Source organism: Podarcis vaucheri (assembly GCF_965113315.1).
Source record: "Podarcis vaucheri genome assembly, chromosome: 9".
Classification (NCBI taxonomy): domain Eukaryota; kingdom Metazoa; phylum Chordata; class Lepidosauria; order Squamata; family Lacertidae; genus Podarcis; species Podarcis vaucheri.
Genome location: NC_138767.1, coordinates 40194235 through 40218393, shown reverse-complemented (window position 1 = coordinate 40218393; position 24159 = coordinate 40194235). Strand labels below are relative to the sequence as shown.

The window sequence follows — 24159 nt, the reverse complement described above, 5'->3', positions numbered from 1 at the left end:
TCAGTGAGCCATATGAAATGCTTTGCAGGTAGTCTTCCTCGTTTTTGGTAGAGAATCTAAAGCTCTGTAAATTGCTTTGAATTCTGAATAAAAGAAAGTGTTTTGTATGTCATACAGCTTTGAAAGGGAATCGGAGTAATTTATGGAGTATGCAGTAAGTATTAGCCACAATGTCTATGCTGTACCTCCACTATGGGAGCTAGTATGCCTCTTGATTACTGGCTTCTGGGAATTGCAAATGAGAAGGGTATTCCAGACCCATTAGTTGGCTTCACATAAGCATCTGATGGACTGCAGAACTAGTTCATCCTTTGGCTGGATGCAGCAAGGTGTTTCCTACCTTCATACACCATAACTTATCGACTTCCCCCTTCTAAACTTATAAAAATTATATAGATCAAGAAGAATCCTCTCTGCATGTCATGTTACACTTAGGTCCATTCAGAGGCTACTCACAACCAGGGCTTTTTTTCAGCCAGAACTCAGTTCCAGCACCTCTCAGGTGGGTTCTGGTACCTCACTATTGCTATTCTAAGAGAATGAGGTATGTGTCTGTAGTGAGTTCCGGCACCTCTTTTTCTAGAAAAATAGCACTGCTCACAACACTGATGGCTTTAGTTCAAACATGTCCATTAAATTAAAGAGCTCTATTTGGAAGTGCGTAAAAATATTTTGTTTTCACAAAGCTATGCATTCATGTTTAATTGTTAATTGGTGCAGACTATTGCGAACATTTTCCTAGCATCAGAAGTTGATACAGTTTCCTTTTGTGAACACTTTCATTAATGACAGACAGCACCAGTGTATAAACATGCATTGTTATAATCATTTCCTCTAAGAGTATGTTGCCAAACTGTTATGGCAGTAGACAGGTGTTTGTAACTTGAACTGACACAGAAGCTGGTGTGGGACTTCTCTGAGTACTGCTATTACTGGGTAAAATTTCAGGTCAGTGGGTACTGGAACTAGTACTTAAATTAGTACACGTAAAACAGATAGCTTAAAGGAAATGAGCAAGGGCCATTTTTGTGAAATAAGGAGTACTTTGATCAAATTTAATGGAATTAATTGTATTTTTTTTCTGTTCACTATTTTCCTATACTGTACAAAATTAAGAAGGATATTGTGAAGAAGCAGAATTAATTTACTTCCAAAGCAAAGTGTGCTTGATAAAATAAAGTGCTCTCTCTCTCTCTCTCTCTCTCTCTCTCTGCGTAATATATATGCAGCCTAGAATAGCATTAGCTTAGTGTTGCGTTTTCTCGGGTTAAGAATGCATCAAACCCGGAAGTGTTTACTTCCAGGTTTCGCCACACGCGCAGAAGCGTTCTGCGCGATTCGTTCATGCACAGAAGTGCTCTATCACACTTCGCACATGCGCAGAAGCGCCGCTCTGGTTACAGACTTTTCAGGGTGTGAACAGCACCCCAGAACGGATCGTGTCCACAACCAGAGGTACCACTGTACTAAATTAAGCCAAGCTTGACAAAAAAAAGTTACCTTGGCACCTTCAGTGGTGTGTTCATATTTCTGCCCACCCCTTTGATAACTAATGGGCTGCAGTGCAATTCTATGCATGTTTACATGAAGATAAATCTCACTCTGTTTACAGGTACTTCCAATAGGGATTGTAGCTTTGGTAATCTAAAGCCTGTACAACATTTCCTATAGGATTTAATTGATTAAATTTTACATGCTACCAGTATATGTTTAGCTTAATGGTAGAAAAGCTTTGTATAGTTATGTGAGTTCTTCTCTTAAATTACATTTTAAAAACCTGTTAAAATATTAGTATACTTCTGAAGAATTTTAGAGAATCAGGTGGAGATTTTCCCATCTGAGTACAGTGGTGCTTCGAGTTACAAACACCTCAGGTTACAAACGCTTCAGGTTACAAACTCCACTAACCTGGAAGAGTTATCTCAAGTTGAGAACTTTGCCCCAGGATGAAAACGGAAATTGTGTGCCGGCGGCGCAGTGGCAGCAAGAGGCCACATTAGCGAAAGCATGTCTGTAGTTAAGAACAGTTTCAGGTTAAGAATGGACCTCTGGAACGAATTAAGTTCGTAACTAGAGGTACCACCGTACAGGAGACTTGCAAATACGTTTTTTCTTCTTTCATTACCTCCAATGCCCATGAGATGGTGCTCATTCCCTTTTGCTTTTTATGTGGCAGATTTTTTTTTTAATGTTTATATGTTTGACACATATAATTACATACATTTTAACTTAAGACAGGGAGAAATTAGTTGTGCTGATCAAAGTTACATTGTTATATTAATAAAAGAATACCTGAAGACATTGTTTAATTGTGGAATAGTCATAAGTAAACATGACCAAATAACTAGTTCAAAAATGCAGCAATACATTAGTGAACAGTGGTAATTAAAAGTATTGGACCATTTTCAAGAAATATCAGTATTGTTAAATTAATTAGAGAGCATTGTTGGGTCATTGTGGACATACTATCGCACCAGAATGCTGTTTAACAGCACGTATTCATAACAGGGCTTTCTTTAGCTATGTGTGTTACGCTCTTTAATAGTACTGTAGTCATATTTTGTACTCCAAAACCTCCCCCCTCACAATAGGCATTTCCCTGATTAAGTTGATGCAGAAACTGTGGTCGTTGTATATTTGTATTGTGAATGGCATGTGTATATTGCATTACATCCATATGCATGCATACTTTTAGCACCACATTATTTATGTAATTGTAGATTGTTTTAAATGTTTTTAATAATATATTTTATTTTTAATATTGTGTTTTAATTGCTGGAATCCATCCTGGGAGCATATGGTGAAGGGCTGGTAGTAAATTGTAGTAGTAATTGTCCTCATCCTCATCCTTCATAATCTTTGAATGAAGGGCAGTATAGAAATTGTTATTATTATTAATAATAATAATATAGAAACTGACAATAGGTTGGATCCAGAGTTGTTCTGAGTAGAGTCCATTTGCAAAGTAGGTTTTTCTTACCCTTTCGTGCCCCCTGTACCCTCCCCAAAAATATCTGTGAAGGAACCCAGCAACAGGTCGTCTGAAAGAAAAAAAGCCTGACCACCGCTCTTCAAGGTGATATCTCTGTTCCTGTTTTTATTACTTTTCATTTGTATTTTCTGCATGCTTCTGAATAGAATGGAAATCTGGAAAGTAAATATAAAAAATCACTTTTATATTCTAGATCTGTTCTGGGAATTTTAAGTAATTACAGACTGGCACATTGGACCTTTTTATTTTTATTTTTTTCTAATTGGCTAAATGTTTCATAGGGTCCAGATGTGTTGTTGTTCCACTTCCTGCCTCTATACTTTCTCTTTACTGTGCAGAAAAAAAGAAAAGCCTTGCTCAAATGCAACAGCTGGTGACAAAAGATTGACGAACATAAATGGCAAGTGGACTCTCCTTCCTTGGAGGTTTTTAAGCAGAAGTTTAGATGGCCGTCTGTCATGTAAGATCTAGTTAAGATTCCTGCATTGCAGGAGCTTGGAATAGATGACCCTTGGGGTCCCTTCCAACGGTATGGTTCTGTGATTCTGTCCTGGAATAACTAATGGAGATTGTCTAGTCTGGCATCCTAACTTAAAATACCATTGCCCCAAACATTCACTGATACAAACAGGTTGGCACATCCTGTGATCTAGCACAATGTACTTGGTGTATGATTTCTTTGTTGGTTTCTGATGTCATAGTCCTTTGGTCACATAATTGTGTACCTAGGGACAGGATCACTTGGACAAGTCAATTAAGTTTTGTAGCACCTTCAAGGACCAAACAGATTTAATGTTAGTGAGCTAGAGTCTTAGGGTTGTGGTTTTTTTAAAACCCCTTAATGCTTAATGCTTCTACCCAGTGCTTCTAGCTTTGTGCTGTTGTGAGTTGACAACCTGCAGCACTGACTTTCCAATGTGTATCTCTGGAAGAAGGGAGGATGTGCCCACATACAGAACTATGGGCTGCACAGTGTGTCATTTCCTGTAAGAATCTGGCAGAAGGTTTGCTACAGTGTAGGATTTCAGCATACTGATGAGGTCATCGGTGCAATCTCCAAACAGAAGCATTTTTTAATTGCTCAAAGTAATTACGGTACTTCTCCGTGTAGAAGTCGAGCTTTTTTTACTCAAAAATAATGTTAAAAAACTGGGGTCGTCTTATACACAGATAGTGCATAGGGGGGATAGGTGATTGGTTGCAGCCGTGAGCTGCAGCTTGTAAGCGGTAATTTTGTGGGTGATTGGTGGCTGTGGCAAGGGCTGTTTTGGACCGGCTGCTGCTGCGGTAATTGGGTGGATGATCGGGGTTGCTGCGGAAGTGTTGCTGTGGATTGACTGGCGTGGCAATAGGGGATGTTGTGAGTGGGCAGGCGCTGATATGATTCTGTAGCGTGAGCGATTATGAGCGTTTTGTCTGTCGGGTTGGTGATTTTCTACATCCCCCCCCCAAAAAAATGCTCCACAACTATGGGCAATCCTCATCAAAAGAAGCTCAACAACTTTGGGCAATCATCCCCTGAAAAAGTTCAACAGCTCTGGGCCATCTCCCCCCATTTTCTTAAATTTGAGTTCCCCCAAATAAGGGGCCTCTTATACACTGGGGGGAGTGTTATACATGAAAAAAATATAGTACATAAATAGTGGGGACAGGGGTAGGGTGCAGAAGCTGTAGTTTTTCAGGCAGTGGAAATCCTAAAATAAAGTTTACATTGTGTGCAAGACTTCTCACATATGCAAGGATGTGCTGACGGTGCATTGGTTTTGTGTTATATCATGGTTTATTTAGGGGTTACTGATAACTGCTTTGCGCAGGAAGTATACTTACTAGGACATACAAAATGTAAAGTAAAAATAACATTTGAATAAACTCTGGATAAAGTCTGATTACATTTATAGCAAGGCGGAGTATTTTAACATTTTGTAACCTATGCTACGTAAGAATAGGGTATAAATTAGTTTTGAAGAAACAGTTTTTAAGAAACAAGAAAATGCAATTTTTCACAGCTGTGATTTCTAGGATCAGAAAAGTTTCAAGGAGACCTAAATTTAAACAATTAGCTAAGCAAACTTGACCTTTTAAACCTGTATTCTTAACATGTCATCTTAATGAAAATATTTTTGTGTTTAAATGGGATGGAATGGTTCCCAAACTAAATTCTAAGGCTGTGTATTCATCTGTAATGCAGTGTACACACCTAAACCTATAAGCAGGGTGTGTGTGTGTGTGTGAGAGAGAGAGAGAGAGAGAGAGAAAGAGAAAGAGAAAGAGAAAGAGAAAGAGAAAGAAAGAAAGAAAGAAAGAAAGAAAGAAAGAAAGAAAGAAGAGTGAGTGAGTGGCTTCATTTTTCCACACAATGATCTCAGATACTGCAGCTACAGCTGCAGCCTCTTCCTTTTTTGCCCACCCAATATCCTGCGTTGTATTATAGCCTAAGACAATTGCACTGGGCACTAATTCAGAATTACTAAACCTTGCATTTTCTTGCCTTTGTTTATACTGGACCATATTTTATGTGGCACTTAGTGGAGTGCTTTCCACTGTATAGACCAGGGCTAGGCAACCTAAGGCCCAGGGGCTGGATGCAGCCCAATCGCCTTCTCAATCTGGCCTGCAGACGGTCTGGGAATCAGGATGTTTTTACATGAGTAGAATGTGTGCTTTTATTTAAAATGCATCTCTGGGTTATTTGTGGGGCCTGCCTGGTGTTTTTACATGAGTAGAATGTGTGCTTTTATTTAAAATGCATCTCTGGGTTATTTGTAGGGCATAGGAATTCGTTCCATCCCCCCCCCCAAAAAAAATAGTCCGGCCCACCACATGGTCTGAAGGACGGTGGACCGGCCCACGGCTGAAAAAGGTTGCTCACCCCTTGTATAGACTGCAGACAGTGACATGCCCTTATAATCTGCTCTCCTGTGCTAGTATTGGAACAGTATGCTGAGTAAAACATCCTGCACAGTATATTTCTTCTCTGTATGGTGTCAAATGCACTAAGCATTGTACCCCCCCTCTTTCTCTCTCTCTCTCTTTTTGCAATAGCTGAGCAAGCTTACTTTGTGCTAATATTGAATTGGGGAAAGGATAATTAGTAACCATTGCTTTGCTTGTTTATATACTAAACAAATATTGGTTATTCTGCTCATGATGGGCTCTTTTTAATCCTTAAACATTGCAGCTACTGTTTTCCCTCTAGGCCTGATGATCCCTTTTCAAATGCCTGGGGTTTAAAGTGTGTCTATGACTGAGAAGTGCGCATCAAAGGCTCATCACCAGCTACTCATCACCACTACTTCAGACAATTCCCGTATTCAGTGCAAATGTCCAAAGGGTTTTTAAGCATGTTCCAGTGAATGTGCTTAAAATTCCTCTTCATAGCTTTGCAATGAAATAAGGAATCCCTGAAGTGCAGTTGGTATGGGGTGGGAAATATATTGTATGTTGCAGGGCGCATGTTTACCCCACCCTCATTTAGCAGCCTACCTCTCATGCATTTGCCACCACCACCCCAACACTTGAAAATGACTTTTTACCTTGTAAAGGAAGTCAAACAATATAAAAACAAACACTAAGTTCCAACCAAAATAATTTCAATCCCCAAATGTTCTTTTGAGAAGCCATGTAACAAATGACTATAACCAATATGTAGAGAGGCAGATTTTTAAAAAATATATTTCTTCATGAATTCATTCTGGGGAAGCTGTGGAAATGTGGCTTGGATTGTGACAGATCTTGAAATTAACTCTGGACTAGGCAGACGTCATCGTGGTCAAACTGTTCTAGATTAGGGCTGTACATCCCTAGGAGGATCATATTCACAGCTTGACAGTGTTTCTTGATGGCCAATGGAACTTTTACTCAGCATTAGCCATGCCTATACTTGGAGGGAGTAGATAAGGACCATGGTCACAGATCCCTTAATTACATCTAGATTAGATTCTGTAACACATTAAAGGGGCCTATCCATGAATATTGTTCGAAAATGTCAGCTGATTCAAAATGCTGTTGTGAGTTCTGACTATTGCCAAATTTGGGGGCCATGCTATTTCCTCATTGTACCAGCTGCATTGACAACTAGTACTTAATTTAATGTGCTGTTGTTACTTTTAAAGCTCTAAATGGTTTAAGATCCCAGTAGCTAAAGGACTGCTTCCTGATGTATAAATTTGCCCAGTACTTTGGATTGTCTTGTAGTGAGACTTTCCTGGCATCCCTTTTATGGTTACACAGTGCAAAATATATTGAGCAGCACCGTCCACATCACCTTACTTTCTTTTTAATTTGGGGAAAATGTGCATTGAGTTCTGAGCCATCTAGTATTGTTTGTATGCAAATGTCTTAAACACTAGGCAATTAAAATATGTATTGTACCTTTTTTAAAAAGAATACAAGGCAAAATGTTTTCTTCTTCTCTAGTTAGCTATGGACAACATAATCTAATTATACCTATAAATATGTTTTTTCTTTATTCCTTGCAAAGCATTTGGATGACAAATGCATGGAAGTTAAACAAATGTGTGATAACCACTTGACTATTGGGTAAATAGTAGGTGACTGGCTTCATACAAAAACACATGTGCAGATTACACAGTTATCTACAGAAAAGTTTTGGTATCCCAAATGGTGGTAAATGTAAAAGAATGAAAGCTAGCAAAAGTAGCAGGTCTGAACAGCTTGTCACCCACAAAATGAAATACAACCCACCAGCTATATATGGCTGTCACCAGGGGAACCTCCAGTTATTACTCCATGGCTGGCAGGGGGATTATCAATCACGTGGCAGGCCACAGTGCACAGCTAGCTAATTTTATTTGACTTGGTGGGTCAGTTTGTGCAGGCCTAGAGTTGGTGGGCCATAGTTTGTCAGTGTTTTGAGTACCTTGTTAAGGGCCTATCCAAAGCATACATTGGTGCCCCGCAAGACGAATGCCTCGCAAGACGGAAAACCCGCTAGACGAAAGGCTTTTCCGTTTTTGAGCTGCTTCGCAAGATGAATTTCCCTATGGGCTTGCTTCGCAAGACGAAAACGTCTTGCGAGTGTTCCGATTTTTTTCCGCTCCCCCCTTTTTCTAAGCTGCTAAACTGCTAATAGCCTTTTAGCCGCTAAGCCGCTAAGCCTTTAATAGCCGCTAATCCGCTAAACCGCTAATAGCGCTAATCCGCTAAGCCGCTAATAGGGTTGCTTCGCAAGACGAAAAAAACACTAGACGAAGAGACTCGCAGAACGGATTATTTTCGTCTTGCGAGGCACCACTGTACTTGTGGGTGATCAATTGCTATGTTCCTCCTGCATTCCATTCCATTCTGTCTTTCTTATACTCATTTGTGTGTGGGACTGTTAGAACATTGGTGTGAGAGAGAATGCACACTATGGAAATGTGTAGATTGGTGTAGCCCTACTAAGTGCAGGTGTTATGGTCCTTCCCATTTATTTTATTGTATGCTGTTTGTTGCCATATAGCTTACACAAAACTAGAATTCTTGCACAAATGGTTTGTCAAAGCCTGACAAGTTGGAGTATATTCAGTGGCACCTCCATCACAATGGAGCACAGGATGATAAAATAGTCATTAAAAACAAGCCATTTTCTGTATCCCTCTTAGAAAGAACATTGGGGAAAATGTTATTGTAAGCCTCATCATTTGAGAAAACAAAACAAGGAAATTTTGGAGAAGAAATACCTATTTGTTATTTAAAAATTCATAAAACTGCCATTAATTCAATGTAGACAGTGGCTGAAAAAAACACTTTAAACTTTTGTACCTTGAGGTTGTTTTTTTAATGAACGGATATCTTTCCCATTTAAAGATTGAGGAAGATCTGAGTGTGATTTTTCAATTAAGTGGTTTGTCTACCTTTGCCAGTTATTTCATTCAAGCATCTCATGTGGCAGGTCTTTTTGAAGGTCATCCTCTTTCAGTAAAAGCATCTTAGCTGGTCTTGAACATTTGGTTTTATCCAGTTGTGCGCTAGCAAGATTCCACAGGTATAACAGGAGTTCTATTTGTGTGTCAAGACCCTCAAGCCAACCCCCCATTAGAATAAAGAAATTCACACAGACACAGATTTTTTGTTTAAGGTTACTGGGCAAATTTTGGCCACAACTTTATTGATTACAGGAAATGTGAGCGGTATTGGCTTAGGCATTGGCAAAAGACTATATTGGACTCCTGCCCCTCTGCAGGAAGTCTGTAAGGGTAAACCACCCAAAGGGGAGCTGCTTCGGGGGAACCCACCTGCATCTTCCCTGGTGTTCCCAGAGGCCTGACATGGCCATAGCCCCTCAAGTGGACTTCGGACAGGATCCAGATTCCTTTAATGGAATACCCTTGGACAATGGAGGGGCAGGCGTTGGCCGACCTCCCCTCCCCCACTCAACAATAAGCCAATGCCTAACCGTCAAACCTTACAAAGCTGTGACGATTGCTAAGAGTTAGGCAAAAACCAAGTGGCCAGTGCCAATTTGCCAAATGGAAAAATTCCTACCTGGTCCCCGTCCCAAGACAGGCAACCAACCCAAAGTCCAAAGCAAGGCCAGAGGACACCTAAATTAAAGGGAGGGTGGGCGGGTGTTCGGCAGCATGAAGCAGGTGCTTGGCGCACGTCACCCTGCCACTTTTATACTCCCCCCTCCACGGTCACCCCACTCAAATTGATTAGGTGATAGCCCTGGGTAATCGTGGTGCCACCCTGTCGTGGGGGTAATGGCTCCACCCACACCAGGATGGGGGGACTGGGTTGAGGGCCTGCCCGCAACCAGGACCATCTATTAAGATGATCCCACTTCCTCTCCCCCCCCCTTGGAGCTGATTTTGAGGTTGCATGGGAAGTTGGAGGGGATAGGAGAGGAAGAAGAACGCTTGTGGCTTGCATGGAAGCTTGTTGCACCAGTCAGAGCTGCGGGGTTAGATATAGCCCACAGACTTTAATAGGCTTTGGTAAAACAGTATTGTTTCTGCTGAATATAAATTTTAAGGTCACTTTAGGGTAGCCCATTGGTTACCTCTTCTTCAGGAAAGTTGCTAAAAGACATCATGACAGTTGTTATCTTGAGAAAATGTCCACTGTTTGCTTTCAGCCTTTGTTACTTCCAAGTTTGTTTATTGCCATTCATTTCTAGGGGCTGTATCGCTATGTTTTCTTTTTGTCTATTATTATGTTCCTAATGAAATGTTGAGAAACCTCTATGAGTAGGCCTGTAAATTGATGTGGTGTACTAACAAATAGCTTCCATATATTCCTAGAGTGAAATGAACAGTAGGGAAACTAAAATAAGCAATACAGTACAGGGTGTTTTTTTTTTTTTGCTATGTGACTTTCATGTTACACAGAGTTTAAATTTAGAGTTATGTAACTTGAACTGCCTTTCTAGTAGATGTCATACAGTGATGGATTTCTGATTTTGAAAATATGTCACAACCATAAATCAGTAGTTTGTGAAGATTGCGCTAGCAAGCTATTAAAGAACATGGCGGTATTTACTATAGGTAAATGCAAATTTTTAAAGGACCTCTGTATCATAGTTTAAGTGATTTATTGGCTTTCAGTGCTCATGTATGAATCAGTGATGTAATGGATTTTGGAAATCTCATTTCCTATAGGAAGGCACATACTTTGCATATGACTTTAGGCAAGAATTTTACCTTGATGTACTTATATTACTAAGGTTACGAATTTGGTTATTTTGTGAGAGTGGGTTTTATATGTAGGGTGGTTCAATGTGGAAATTTGAATAGAAGGATAATGGATATGTTTAATAGAACAGCTTAATGTAGGATATTAAAATTACATCAAATTTAAGTAGCTTTTACTTCAGTCTCTGTAGTTGACTTGAAGCCTAAGACAAGGGAACAGAAGTGTGCTGCTGCAACACGGTTTCCTATTGCAGTCTCCTGCACCTTCTGAAAAACTCCTCTTAAAGATTGGGTGACCTTTGGGAACCACATGATAAGGAGGCACAGGGCAGATCAATGAAAATCAATGCTTTCCACTCGTGCAATAGCACCGTTTTTTGGATCCAATTTCCAGAAGGATAGACATGTTCAATCTACTGCAGCAAAATCAATGAAGAGTCTTAAGATACCTTCAAAGACATGCCATAAGCTTTTATGAATGAGAGTTGGCTTCAGCAGATGTGTTTAAAATAAATGTGACTATTGTGTTGTTTCAGACTTAACACTAAACCAAGATTTGACACTACATAAATGAATCTGTGTCTTACGCTCCCTTCTCTTGCCCACTAGCCTCACATACCCTGCTTTCCCCTCTTCATTTTGATTTTAACAAACCATTCATAGGCTGCTGTTATATCTGAAGTGGGCAAACCATGGTTTGGGCAAACCCTAGGGTGTCTGAAACCTAGAGTTGCCCAGTTTATTGGTGATGGTGAGAATTTTGGTTGTTTCTATGGTTTGTTATTCTAATTCTGTTATCCCTATGCTTTCTGTGTAAGATGATGGGGCAGGAGAAAGAAAACTGAGAGGAGAAATCAGAGTACAGTAGGTTGAAGAAAGCACAATGTGCAGACTTCAATAATTTGTGTACAGCCAGACCATACTTTGTATTTAAGTCTGAGTCAGCTGGTGTGAAAATTAACTTTCATTAATATCAGCTAGGTTGTCTCTTTTCTTTTAGCTAGAGATTCTGCAGCTTGCAGGGATTACCTTGTATCTTGGATTAGGAAAGTTAAGATTGGCCAGCAGTCACAGATGTTGGTATTTATCATAGTGCATGCACCTTTTATGGTCTGAAACATTTGTATCTTCCAGCATTTAAACCTGACATGAAAAACCCAATGAGCCTCAGGCATGTCTTGCCTTGCAGTTTACATAACTCTGATCTGGGTAGCAATACATAATTTTTTAATGCTAACCAGTCACTTGCTGTTTCATTCTAGTTTCAAGGTGAAATTTGACTGTGTGCATTATGCATACGTGTGTGAAACGTAATATAGAAAGTTGTATTTGGAAAACATTTATGTATATTAAATTCTTTATTACCATTAAGGAAAAGTTTACGGTGTATAACATAGTACCTCTGCAGTGTTTTAAAATGTAGGGTATTTTTTATACAACTTGTGTTGTGTGTTTCTGTTCGCCTCTGTGTATATTATTGAACTTTGTGTGCTTTTTTAAAAAGAAAGTTTCAAATTGTTCTTATGTTTCCGTGCCCCAGTCTGGGTAACTAAAGGAACCTAAATTGGTATCTTCAAACAATGTAAATGACATCGTTATTTACTCTGTTATTTCAGAATAAGCACACTAATTCTCATAATAGTTTATTTCAGTGGGGTTTTCTCTGTTCAGTACTCAGAACAGTTGCACCTTCCTTCAGCTCATACCCTAAATATATCAAATAAATATGTCTTAGATTGACTGGAGTTCACTTTCAGACAGGTTTTTGTTTGTAAGGTTCCTCAAATTAATGTCACATTATCACAGTAGCTGTCATTAATTTAAAATCCTGTGACTGATATTTTGAACTCATAAACTGTTAATTAATAATGTAGATAGATAATTGGTTTCTAGCTCTTAACTTGCCTAATTTTGCCTAACCATTATTTTGGTATATAATGATATTAGGTGTAAAGAAATCTCCCTGGATACCAGAGATTTTGGAGGGGGTGGAATTGGGGCTGAGACCCTTAATCTACAAATGTAAACTACAAAAGGTTGTCATTGCTTCTTGAATTCATGCAGGTATTGATATATTTATGACTTATTTAAATTTACGAATAGCCAAGGCAAATATTAAAATGAAATGTAAAACTTATGAAGATGTATTTGAATGCTTCAAATGTGTTGCTTTAAAATCACTGCTGTATGCTTACACATTATACCACAATCTACAGAGCGAAAATATTATGCCACCCTGTGGGTTGTTATAAAGATTGTTTATGAAGTTGAGCCTAAGACTTAAAATACATTGAATCGGGGAGTTCTGAAAAATGAACTGCATGACACGGGAGACCAAATCATGCTAAAGTGCAGGGAAAGACTATACATCAGTTCAAAGGCTACATTATTCAAAAAAATACAACCATAAAAAAGGTAATAAGATTACATCCTCACACTTCATGGCTAGTAAGGTGCATTAGGCTGCTCAGATATTCATAACTTACTGTGACATTTCACGAGATTACATTTTGCTCTGCACAGCCATTACTGCAGCTCGGATAATAACTAGCCAGTGTACGGACCAGGATTACGATCCCTGTCTTTGGCAACAAATTTGTGTCTTGAAGGTTGATCAGTCTCAAATTGCCATTAGAAAGGGTTAATATGACATACTGTATAGGTGTGCACTTACGTGCATCTATAATATTTTTGCATATTAACAGTATATCAAATTCACTACAAATTGCATGTAACTGTTTCCCATATTTTCTTAAAGTAATTTCATAAAACACTTAAATGAGGGAGATTTAAGTCTAGTGTCTGGTCCTAGGAGTGTTCTACTTCTAACGCTGCTGAATTATTTGTGTTTTGCAGATTAGATAGGAAAACTAATTTGTCAACTTCTTGGATGGGTAGTTACTGACAATAGTACATGTAGCCAAAAGTGAAAGATGGGTAGTAGAGAATTGAGGTGAAGGTGAGGTCATTTTAGTTAACAGCAGAATGTATGGCCTGTAAAGTGTTGGCATGGTAGTTGATGGTCACTTAAAACCAAATACATTAACTCATAGAAATGAACTTTAAGAAGCTAGTGAGCCAGGGATTTTTTTCCTAACAACTTTGCACTGTGCTTGACATTGGCAGAAAAGCTGAATAATTCCATCGTTGGTTCATAAGCATAAAATCATACATGGCTTCCTTAAATTTTTTGCTTTCAAGATGTTGGTAGTTCTTTGCATGAGTCTGCCTTTCTACTGAGCCCAAGTACTTGATTGTTGCTGTTGCATGCATAAAATGGCAAGGGTAGGTTTTCTAGCCAGAAAACCACCATTACTTTGTTATCACTTGTGACACGGCAGCAATATGTCAGTCAGGAGTTGCTCTCTGATCTGGGCACTACAATGGAAGGTAGTGAAAGTAGTCCTTTAGTTTCACTGCAAACCCTCCTAGGATTTATAGGTAAAAAAATAGCTTTAAATTGTGCCTGGATGCTGTTACACGATGTGTGTCTATTGACCATCCCTCCTAGGAACCTTCACTATCAGCAGCTTTCAAACACACCCCTAGGACTGACCCTCTCACCACTAGGCCAAAAGGTCTAGCCGGCCACATTCCAATTCCATTCACTTGTTTGACATTCACCACTGTTGCTAATGGAGGCGGAAGAAAGTTATCACCTGCTACAAGTTGTTACCTGTGCCATTCTTCCTTCATTTCATTAATGAAGTAAGAGTGAGAGAGGAGAAATATTTAAAGTGTTTTATTCATTCATTCATTCTTTTCCATTATACGTGTATTCTGTTTAGGAATCTCAGATACACTCGCTATAGCTTTCTAATCTTGAGGTGCATGACATCGTTGCTGATTTATGTTAAGAATGCTGAAAAATGTGCTTCCCAACATGTATATCTCTAACACTTCAGATCTTGAGTAATGAGTGGGAGCTGCTGGGATTCAGGGAAAAGCCAGGAAGAGTGACTGTTTTGGCAAATCTTATATCTGAATGAATATATTTTTAATGAAAAAATCCTATCTGATTAGTTTCTGTTTAGTAATAGATCTCTGCTGCTAACCCTCATATACCCAAGGGGTGTCATTCACTGAATTAAATACAGCTCTTGTGTGATAAACCCTGTCATCAGACGAGCTGGCAGGTGACATTGCAGGCTGGGTATTATGAGGCACTACTCATGATGATCTGTTGAAGAAACCACCAAGTGCTATGTAAAAGAACATAGCTAAGCAAGCCAGGAGTATAGATACACGGGTACTGACTGGAGTCAGTACAATGGGGCAGTGAGAGCAGGAGAAGAGCAATGTGTATAGGATTGTTGTATGTTTACTTGTCAGTAGAGTCCCACTCAGATAAGTGTGCAGGGGATTGCAGCCTTAGTCACGTTAGCCCCCTCAAAATAAGTGCAATGATCACTTTCCTAGCCAATTCAATGGAACTTAAGTTTGGAGTAGCAACTGGGGAGTCACCTGTCAGCTCAACCACAATATACAGCAACAAAACCAGGAACTTGTGATCTTTCTAAGGCCTCATTTCATACAAAAATGTGGTACTATTCTGAATTCCTAAACATTTTAAAAAAGTAATCTGTTAATGCCAATGCGCATAAAGTCCATCATTATTATATCCAACTCTGAAGGTATAGTACAGTGTTTTTAACCTGGTTTCAGTGGTGAGAGAAAAGACATTACAGGTGCACCAGGCAGATGGACAGCAGTCTATCCACAGAGAACAAATGGATGAGTATACCCAGAATGCAAGTTTAACAGGGACAGGTCTACCCACAAATGATAGTCCTATTATCTGATGCCAGTTAGGTTTGTTTGTTTGTAGCATTCACCCTCAAAATTCCTGTGGATACCTGTGGTAACCTACCGGTCATGTGTCAAAAGGAATGTTTCTAAAATTGCTCATTGGAAAACAGTATTTGGGATCATATTTCTTACTCCGACATTGGCTTCCGATATACATTGATCATATACACTGATGCCTGTTGCTAGATGGTTAACGTAAAACGATGGAAACACATGCGAGTGTAAGACCCATTGGACTCAATGAGTTGGATTCAAAACTAAGTGCATGTAATAGGGGGATTCCTGAAAACTGGGCAGAAGCAACTTCTTCAAGCAGGAGCTGTCGAGTTGCAGCTCGGCATCCAAAGAAAAATCAGTCTCGCACCATGATGGGTTCCGAAATATGGCTGCTCATAGGGCTAATGCAGCACAGCTTTTATTGTGTGAAATCAGAAAGATACAAAATACAAGCCAAGCAATTTGTTTCTAGCCAGCAGATAAAGACCTTCATGCGAGCATCAGGCCATGCTACGTTAGCCAATCATATAGGACAGCACGAGCTGTTCACGCGCTGTTCATGCTCCAAGGATGCTTCTAGCTATGAAATCACCCTGCAACAATAAGAACTTTGCTCATGCTCTCATGTACAAGCAATCATTTTCCCACATGTCCCCTTTTCTTGTTTATATTATTAGAGGAAAAGAGGGACCATTAGTCCAAATCGTACACTTCATTGCCTAAGCGTCTACACTTACTTACTCACTTACACTTCCTTACACTTACTTACACTTACTTACTCTTGTAACCCCTGTGGTGGGCCGTGGTCGGTACCACCATGCAGTGCATTGGGAAATCAAAGAGGGTATGCATTGAATGCAACAACACACCATAATGAAGCCAGCAATACATGCAATTACAATCAATAATATATTTCTTAACCATAATCCATTAGGCAACTGTCAGGGCTGCTACCCAGTCCCAGCTCACATAGGACCACGCTACCAGCGTTCACGTTATACAGGTTCCATTTTCAAACTGCAATGTGCAGCCCTATGTCTTCTATGTCAGGCCGGCGAAGATCCGTCTGAGTTTCCGCCTCTAGCACACCAGCTTAATACCCTAGCCTTGCTCCACCTCCTGCGCCTCTCCTTAACGTCTCTGGGTCCTTCTGCCTGGGGTTTCCCCCTGCTCTCCCCCCTTGCTCTGACCACTGGCGCTCCCTTCTGGGAATCCCCGGACTCACTGGACAGGCTCGGGGATCTCGGGTCGTAATCCCCACTCATCCCTCCTTCGTATTCCTCCCCCTCGCTCTCTGTTTCCTCCCTTCTCTGCGTCTCTGCTCCTGAACCCCTGACAGCAACCAAGAAAATAAGCAATCCCATGGATCAAAACCTTCAGGTGGATTCAAAGGATTATGGGCTATCATTTGTTCCATATAATCAATAGTAGCAGAGATATTGGTCGATTGATCAGTTATATACATACAGCAATGAGAATGAATTAAGGCACAAATTTCACCTTTAGATGCAAAGATTACATTTAAAGCATAAAAAGTTTATAAAACAACTTCTCTTATTTCTGACTTAATCATTTTTAAAGCCAAGATGGTGGAATTGAACAAATTTTCTGTCCAGTTTGCCAATTTATGCAGATCACGGTAGTTCATGGCTGCACCTAAAGAAGGCAGAAGGGACCTAGAGATGGCTGTCCCTGTATATTGAGAAATAGGTGATTGTACTTCCCTTCTGTTACGCAAACGGACCGCTGGGAGCTTATCTATTTTATACACCAAGGGTACCACTATACCTAACGTGCAGGTACCAGAAAAGGCAGAGGGGATTTCTTTGTAGGCACGTGTGCCACAAAGTAACCATAAATCAGATTGAAGCAAACATGTAGTTCTGCTGCTCTTTCTCATCCAGTCGAACCAAACATAAAAGTCTCTACACGCAGCTTGTTGTTCATAGGTCATGTAAGTTGTGACATTATTAACTAAAACCTTTGGTCTGCCACTCATGGTTGTAACATTAAGAAAACAAGAAGATCCATTAACATACTCATAGGTCCAATTACAATATGGATAATGACCTAAAATTTTTTTTTGCTATTATGATTAAAACGAAAACAATAAGGAATGCTATTTCTACAAGCGATAGAAATACAGGAGGTAAACTTATGCGATTGTCCTTCATGTTATTGCTAATCTTATATGAAGCATTTATAGGAATGCTAGAATACCACCACCAAAAAAAGGTTCAAAGCTTTGAGAAGCTTTTTAAAATCATTTTTCTCAGCAGCTAAAAGGCACTAGCCAAGCATATTCCGCTTGCTGTAACTAAAAAGATTGCAACAAGGTCGAAAACAGAGCCCATTGTCGCAGGCCTTGCTAAAGAACCATATTGCAACTTTCTGTCCGGGAACCATGCCAAAGCACAAAAATGAAACAAACTGGAACACACTGAAATTCCCTCACCCCCTCCCTTGCCAAGAGTCCACAATAGTTCCAAGACAGCCCTCTGTACATGCTCAGGGGAACACATCATAGGGCAGGACTCCTGAGGGAGGAGAAAAAAAAAATATCTGGGGGGTAAAATCCAAGTGATGTCAATAAGGATGAGAATGGTAAATTAGTCCAATGGCTGTTTCTGAGCAACCTGTGTGATATTTCGTAGCTCGATTATTGGCATGTAAAAACCACAATCCAGAAGAAGTCACACAACCATTTCTGCAGATACAGGAGCCCATTTGCTGTAAATAGGTCTGATGTATTGCTCCTTGTACTGCTGGATCCTTATGTCCTTTAAGGGCAGAAAATAGTGGAGACAAAGTGGAGGTGGGCAGGTCCAAATAACTCTTTATCCAATTCAGCTGTCCAAGGATTTGTTGTAAATCCACCAGTTTAAGATGACCAGGAAACTGTAGTTGAGGTGTAACTGGAATGGCTGCAGATGCTGTCAGCTTGTGTCCCAGGTACGTAATGCGTAAAGTCCGCTGGATTTTTTCTTTAGCCACTGTCAATCCAACAGGTTGTAGCCTTTGCAGGATTTTGGGACACGGCGGAGGACAAGGCCGTGGCTAGCAGGCTGTGGCTAGCAGTGCCCACTGACTGGCAGGCTTTAAGCATATCAGCAATGGCTATATTTGATGTTGCCATTAGAAGGCGCAGCTCTTGCGTACAGTGCTCATTTGCATTATCAAACACAAGCTGGCGTACAATCGGTTCTTGTGCTGCCAGGTCCTGAACTTGCCACTTGAAGGTATTGTACAAGCGATCAACAAATTGTCCATAGGGCTCTGTAGGACCTTGTCTAACGCTCCCCAATTGGCCATTGCGCTCATTCCTGTCATCAGGGACAGAAGCTAAAGCCTCCTGAGCAGCAGCCGTAGTGGCCTCCCAATATTGAGGATCGAGAGTTAGCTGTTGGGCAACAGTAAGAAAATTGCCTCCTCCCGTTAACCCATCGAGGACATCAGCTTGGGTTAACATGACGGGGGGTGGCGGTGGTGCGGGAGCAATCACAGGGAAGAGATTTGGAGTATCAGCATCAAAAGGCAGCAACGGAGCGGTGGCACAGAGAGATATTTGAAGAGGAGCGGTGCCAAATGCCTTGGGCGGAGGAGGTAGAAGAGCTGGGGGTGCTGCAGAATTTGAAGAATGCAGGGGAGTGACAGGAGGAGCCGAAGGGAAAATGTCCGGCGGTTTAGGAGGTAGGTTTGAGGCAGGCAAAGCAGGAGCGGGGAGGGCGGGCGAAGAAGTTGTGGCAGCAGCCAGAAGAATGTTTGAAGGAGTTAAGCACGACATAGCTTTGTAGACGTTACTCCAGGCATGCAAAACCTTGACATCAATCTGAGGATGATTTTGAAAGAAGTGTCCAATTTTTTTCCAATCGTCTAACTCCCAATTTCCGTCTTGGGGGAACCAGGGGCAGTGAGTGTCCAGGGCTTTTATAAGGGACTTAAGGTCAGCTTTCCGAACAGCAAGGTTGTTACTGGCCAAAAGGAATTTAAGGTCTTTATAAAAATTTTTCTGTGGTGCAGAGAGAGACTTTCCCATGATTGCAAGAGTTGCAAAAAGAGCAGGGAGCACTTACCGGAGGGATCCTTAGAAGGATGAGGGAGGCGCCTTTTTGCCCTGTCCGGGCGGAAGTAAGTGCTGATAGGTCCGTAACGTAGTCCAGAATCACATTCACACGGGAGCTCTCACCAGGGATCCACTACGTGGATGAACGACGCGTCTGCAGCCCTTGCCAGGCGAGGTGAGGCTGAACGTTGTTTAACAGCATGAAATCCAAAAGAAATCACACGGGAGCACTCACCAGGGATCCACTACGTGGATGAACGACGTGTTGGTGAGTGCTGAATAATGAAAAACAACGTGAAATCCGAAGGCAGTCACACGGGGCACCAATTGTCGAGTTGCAGCTCGGCATCCAAAGAAAAATCAGTCTCGCACCATGATGGGTTCCGAAATATGGCTGCTCATAGGGCTAATGCAGCACAGCTTTTATTGTGTGAAATCAGAAAGATACAAAATACAAGCCAAGCAATTTGTTTCTAGCCAGCAGATAAAGACCTTCATGCGAGCATCAGGCCATGCTACGTTAGCCAATCATGTGGGACAGCACGAGCTGTTCACGCGCTGTTCATGCTCCAAGGATGCTTCTAGCTATGAAATCACCCTGCAACAATAAGAACTTTGCTCATGCTCTCATGTACAAGCAATCATTTTCCCACAAGGAGCTTCACTCATGGAAGGTGCCATGCCCAGTTTTTTTTGTGGGGGGGGGTGCAAACCTCATGTAGTAGAGTCCCTACCCCTCAGTAGAGCATTTTTGAGGACCTGGGGAATGCTGCCATAGGGACGAGGCATGGCTAGCTTCCACCCACCCCATTATGTCCATATACCGGTAACTCTGGATTCCACCCAGTAACGCTTATTTCTAATTCGGCCTGCACTTACTTGATTATGCAATCTAAATTTTCTAGTGGTGTCTGCTCATATCCTTACTGTGTACCCCCCAAAAAGGAATGCTGCTATTGTATGTTGTAAATCTTTTAAACATATAATTCTGGAGATAGAGAAAATCACTAATGTCTATTCTTTTCAAATTGAAGCTTGTAGGAGGTCACTTTGATCTGGAAATGAACTTTATTATACAAGATGGAGAGAGTATTACTTGCATGGTGGACTTGTTGGATAAATGTGATGTCACTTGCCAGGCTGAGGTATGGAGCATGTTTACAGCCATCTTGAAGAAAAGTATACGAAATCTCCAAATTTGCACAGAAGTGGGTCTTGTTGAGCACGTGCTCCAGAGGATTGATAAAGCTGACAATATGATTGCAGGTATGAATTGCCAGTCAGCCTAAAACTGGAAGTAACTGTGGTAGTGTCTTTAATTGACACAGAATCCTTTTTATAACATTTTTTGCTGGTAAAATAAAAAGTTGGGTATTAATCTAAATCTAATAATTTGTTTTTCTTAGATCTCCTAGTTGATATGCTGGGAGTATTAGCAAGCTACAATGTGACAGTTCGGGAGTTAAAGCTGTACTTCAGCAAACTTCAGGGAGACAAAGGAAAATGGGTAAGTAGAACACTCTGCATTATCCAAAAAAGAGAGAAAATATGTTTATTTCACTGAAACTGATTTCATTGACTTCATACATTGATTTCATACATAAGGTTAATGAAAAGATTTGAACCTAGATGGAAGGCTGTAACCAGGCCCGCGTGTGGTTGTGTGACCTTGTACTTGTTTGGAATTTTGTTGTTGTTGTTGTGAATTGAACATGCAGTTTAACATGTTCACTCAAGCACCAAAATCCCTGAAATGACAAATCTTAAGGGCGCATACCCTTAACAGACACGTTATTTAGGCAACATTCGTATGGCATGGTATGGTGCCCTATCATGTGGTTGGTTCACTACCTTGGCACTGGATGGCAGAGGGGTGGGCCTAAGTCCCATATTCTACATTGTAAGAATTCAGCTGGCAACCAATACTATCCACTCAGAATGATGGTTCTAGACATCCAAGGCAAATAGGATTTATTTGTGTATGATAGCATTATTGTAATGTGCAAATCAGCAGAAGTGTTGTCTAAAGTTCATAGTTAATATTCAATTGTTTTGCTGAATTTTATATTCTAATACTAAATACATGAGAAATCGTTCTTTAAATAGCCACCACATGCTGGAAAGCTGTTGTCTGTGTTAAAGCACATGCCTCAGAAGTATGGTCCTGATGCCTTCTTCAACTTTCCAGGAAAAAGTGCTGCAGTAAGTAGTTATTTCCCCTATGCTTCTATTCTTTTTGCTTTAATTTATGTGTTTGGGTTGTTTTTCCTACATGCTTTCATTAGGCTCCTTTAGTTCTAAGCACACTCAAATACAAGGCAGTAAAAATAACACAAATCTGCCATCCTCCCACTCCCAGGTTTTAGAAACTTTAACATACACACATGTACATGAATGTTAATTTTTTTATGTTCTTGATAAACATTTTATTGCTCAAGTATTTCTTTCTCTATGATAGTGGTTTGTTAATACCATACTACTATAAGGGCTTCTGTCCATTAACTAATGAAAACTCATTTTATTGTATTGAACTGTTTTAAGTATAATGGCTTATAAGAACCTCATGGGTGGTTTGCCTAATTAAATGGACCTCATTTCAAGCCCTAGTCTCAGTAAGCAATGCTTTGAAAACACTTTGATGGGAATATTGCAACCATTGTTGTAGCTTTTTAAAATATTTTCAAAACAAGATTACTATACTGTACTGTGCTGGTGTGTGTGTGTGTGTGTGTGTGTGTGTGTGTTGCCTTTGCTGTTTCTTTGTGCTTCTTGATAACTTGACCAAGATACCTCTGTTTTGATGAGCAATATTTTCCTGGCCAAATTCCTAGGGAAGCTGCCACTTAACTCCAGGTGTTCTTAAAAAGAGCACGCTTTGCACTAGGTGCATCTTACACTTATTAGAGTAAGTGACTTCTTTAGATAGTTTGCCAAGTTGCTATGGTGGTTCTTCACTCCTGCCACAATTTGATAATAGGTAGATCTTCAGTGCCTTTCAAAAGGCCTGGAATATGGCAGTCTGGAAGTCAAATGTTAATGAATTCCAGAACTATGGTATATTTTGTGCTGCTCCCTTAATTACTTGATGGCTTTATAAATCATAACCAAAAAAACTTACTAAAAAGTAAAAATAAAAATTGTACAATAGTTATTTTTACCCTTATGGACTGGCTTGGGGAACTTCGTGTATCACATTGAAATAAAGGAATAACAATATAAAAACATAGTAATATGTATTGAACTGCAACATACAGATATTTTCTAATGTTTGATAGGTGTATAAATAAAACATAAGGACGAAATATATTAAGGAATAGTGTTTAGGTTAAAATGTTTTGCCCTCATGTACTTCAAGGAATGTTTTCCTCAGACATGTGAGTGGGTTACTGGTATATCCTCTCTAGAACATTTATGGCATTGTTTTTGGGCAGGAATAGCGACAGAGTTTAGCAATGTAATGCAAAGTCTGCTGACATTCAGGTTCTTTGATGTTTGTGTTCATTTGTATCGATAATGTTGTCAGCATCTTTAAACCACAGAGTTACAGAAACCTTTCAGAAAACTAGTTTTTGATTCGAAGATTTGTCCTTGCAGCTTCCCCCTTAATAAAGGCAAATGCCTTCATGTCTGTGCTATCTTTCAGGCTTCAAAAAAAACAAAACAAAACAAACAAACAAAAAAAACTGTGTTGCCATCACTTGGGACAAAAGGGGACTTTTCATGTGGAAGAGCCCAATGATATTTTTTGTCTCACTATGATTTAAATGTGAAGAGGCAAACTTTGGTATCAATACTGTCACATCTAAATTGTATACACTTTTCCTTTGCATGCTTTCTGATTATACAAATCAAATGACATGCTCTGAAGTACCTCACTGCTTTATATAAACTTATTTTTTTTCTAGGCTATTGCCTTACCTCCTATAGCCAAATGGCCCTACCAGAATGGATTTACTTTTCATACTTGGTTAAGAATGGATCCTGTAAATAATATCAATGTAGACAAGGATAAGCCTTACTTATATTGGTATGTATGCATTATTATGTTTTCTGAAATTTGTTTCATCTATGTCTACTTTTAAAGATTGCACGCACCAACTACCTGTGAATAAATGGTGAATATAACCATTTTTAAATAAATTGTTTCAGTTTTCGAACAAGCAAAGGACTCGGGTATTCTGCTCATTTCGTTGGAGGCTGTTTGGTTGTGACCTCAATTAAATCAAAAGGAAAAGGCTTCCAGCACTGTGTGAAATTTGATTTCAAGCCACAAAAGGTGAGTTCAGATGTGTTGTCCTGCAAATGCCTATTAAATGCATGCCATTAGACATTATTTTTAAGTCTCTGCTCTATGGGAATTAATGGCCATTGGCTCTAGTGGTGCTATAACATTTTTTGTCATCTGGATATTCTGAAATTTGGCTTTGAGGAGAGAAGAGAGAAGATTCTGGCATATTAGTTTACAGTTAAAGGAAAGGAAAGGAAAAGACTCTAAATGTGGTATAAAAATAACGTTTAAAAGTAATAATCTAGAGTCTAGGCTTTCTGTGTGCTTTACTTTTTCATATGGCAACCTTTCTGTGTTCTTTTTATGCAGAATATTCAAGTTGAAAGGAGTTTGCAGCTTTACCACACTGTTGATTAATTCTGAAGTTTTCTAGTTG

General features: G+C 39.9%; 1 protein-coding gene across 4 annotated transcripts in view; it reads left to right on the top strand.

Annotated features, from left to right (window-relative positions):
• The window catches only part of LRBA (LPS responsive beige-like anchor protein), a 359890-nt gene that overhangs the window by 16106 nt on the left and 319625 nt on the right, over positions 1–24159 (top strand). For all 4 annotated transcript variants that reach the window (XR_014223382.1, XM_082237533.1, XM_082237532.1 and 1 more), the window contains exons 3-7: positions 20530–20761; positions 20902–21002; positions 21602–21697; positions 23401–23522; positions 23645–23771. Coding sequence is in view for 3 of the 4 variants with exons in the window: in XM_082237533.1 (XP_082093659.1) it covers positions 20530–20761; positions 20902–21002; positions 21602–21697; positions 23401–23522; positions 23645–23771 (678 nt within the window). In the remaining variant the exon portion in view is untranslated. The remainder of the gene's footprint in view (positions 1–20529; positions 20762–20901; positions 21003–21601; positions 21698–23400; positions 23523–23644; positions 23772–24159) is intronic.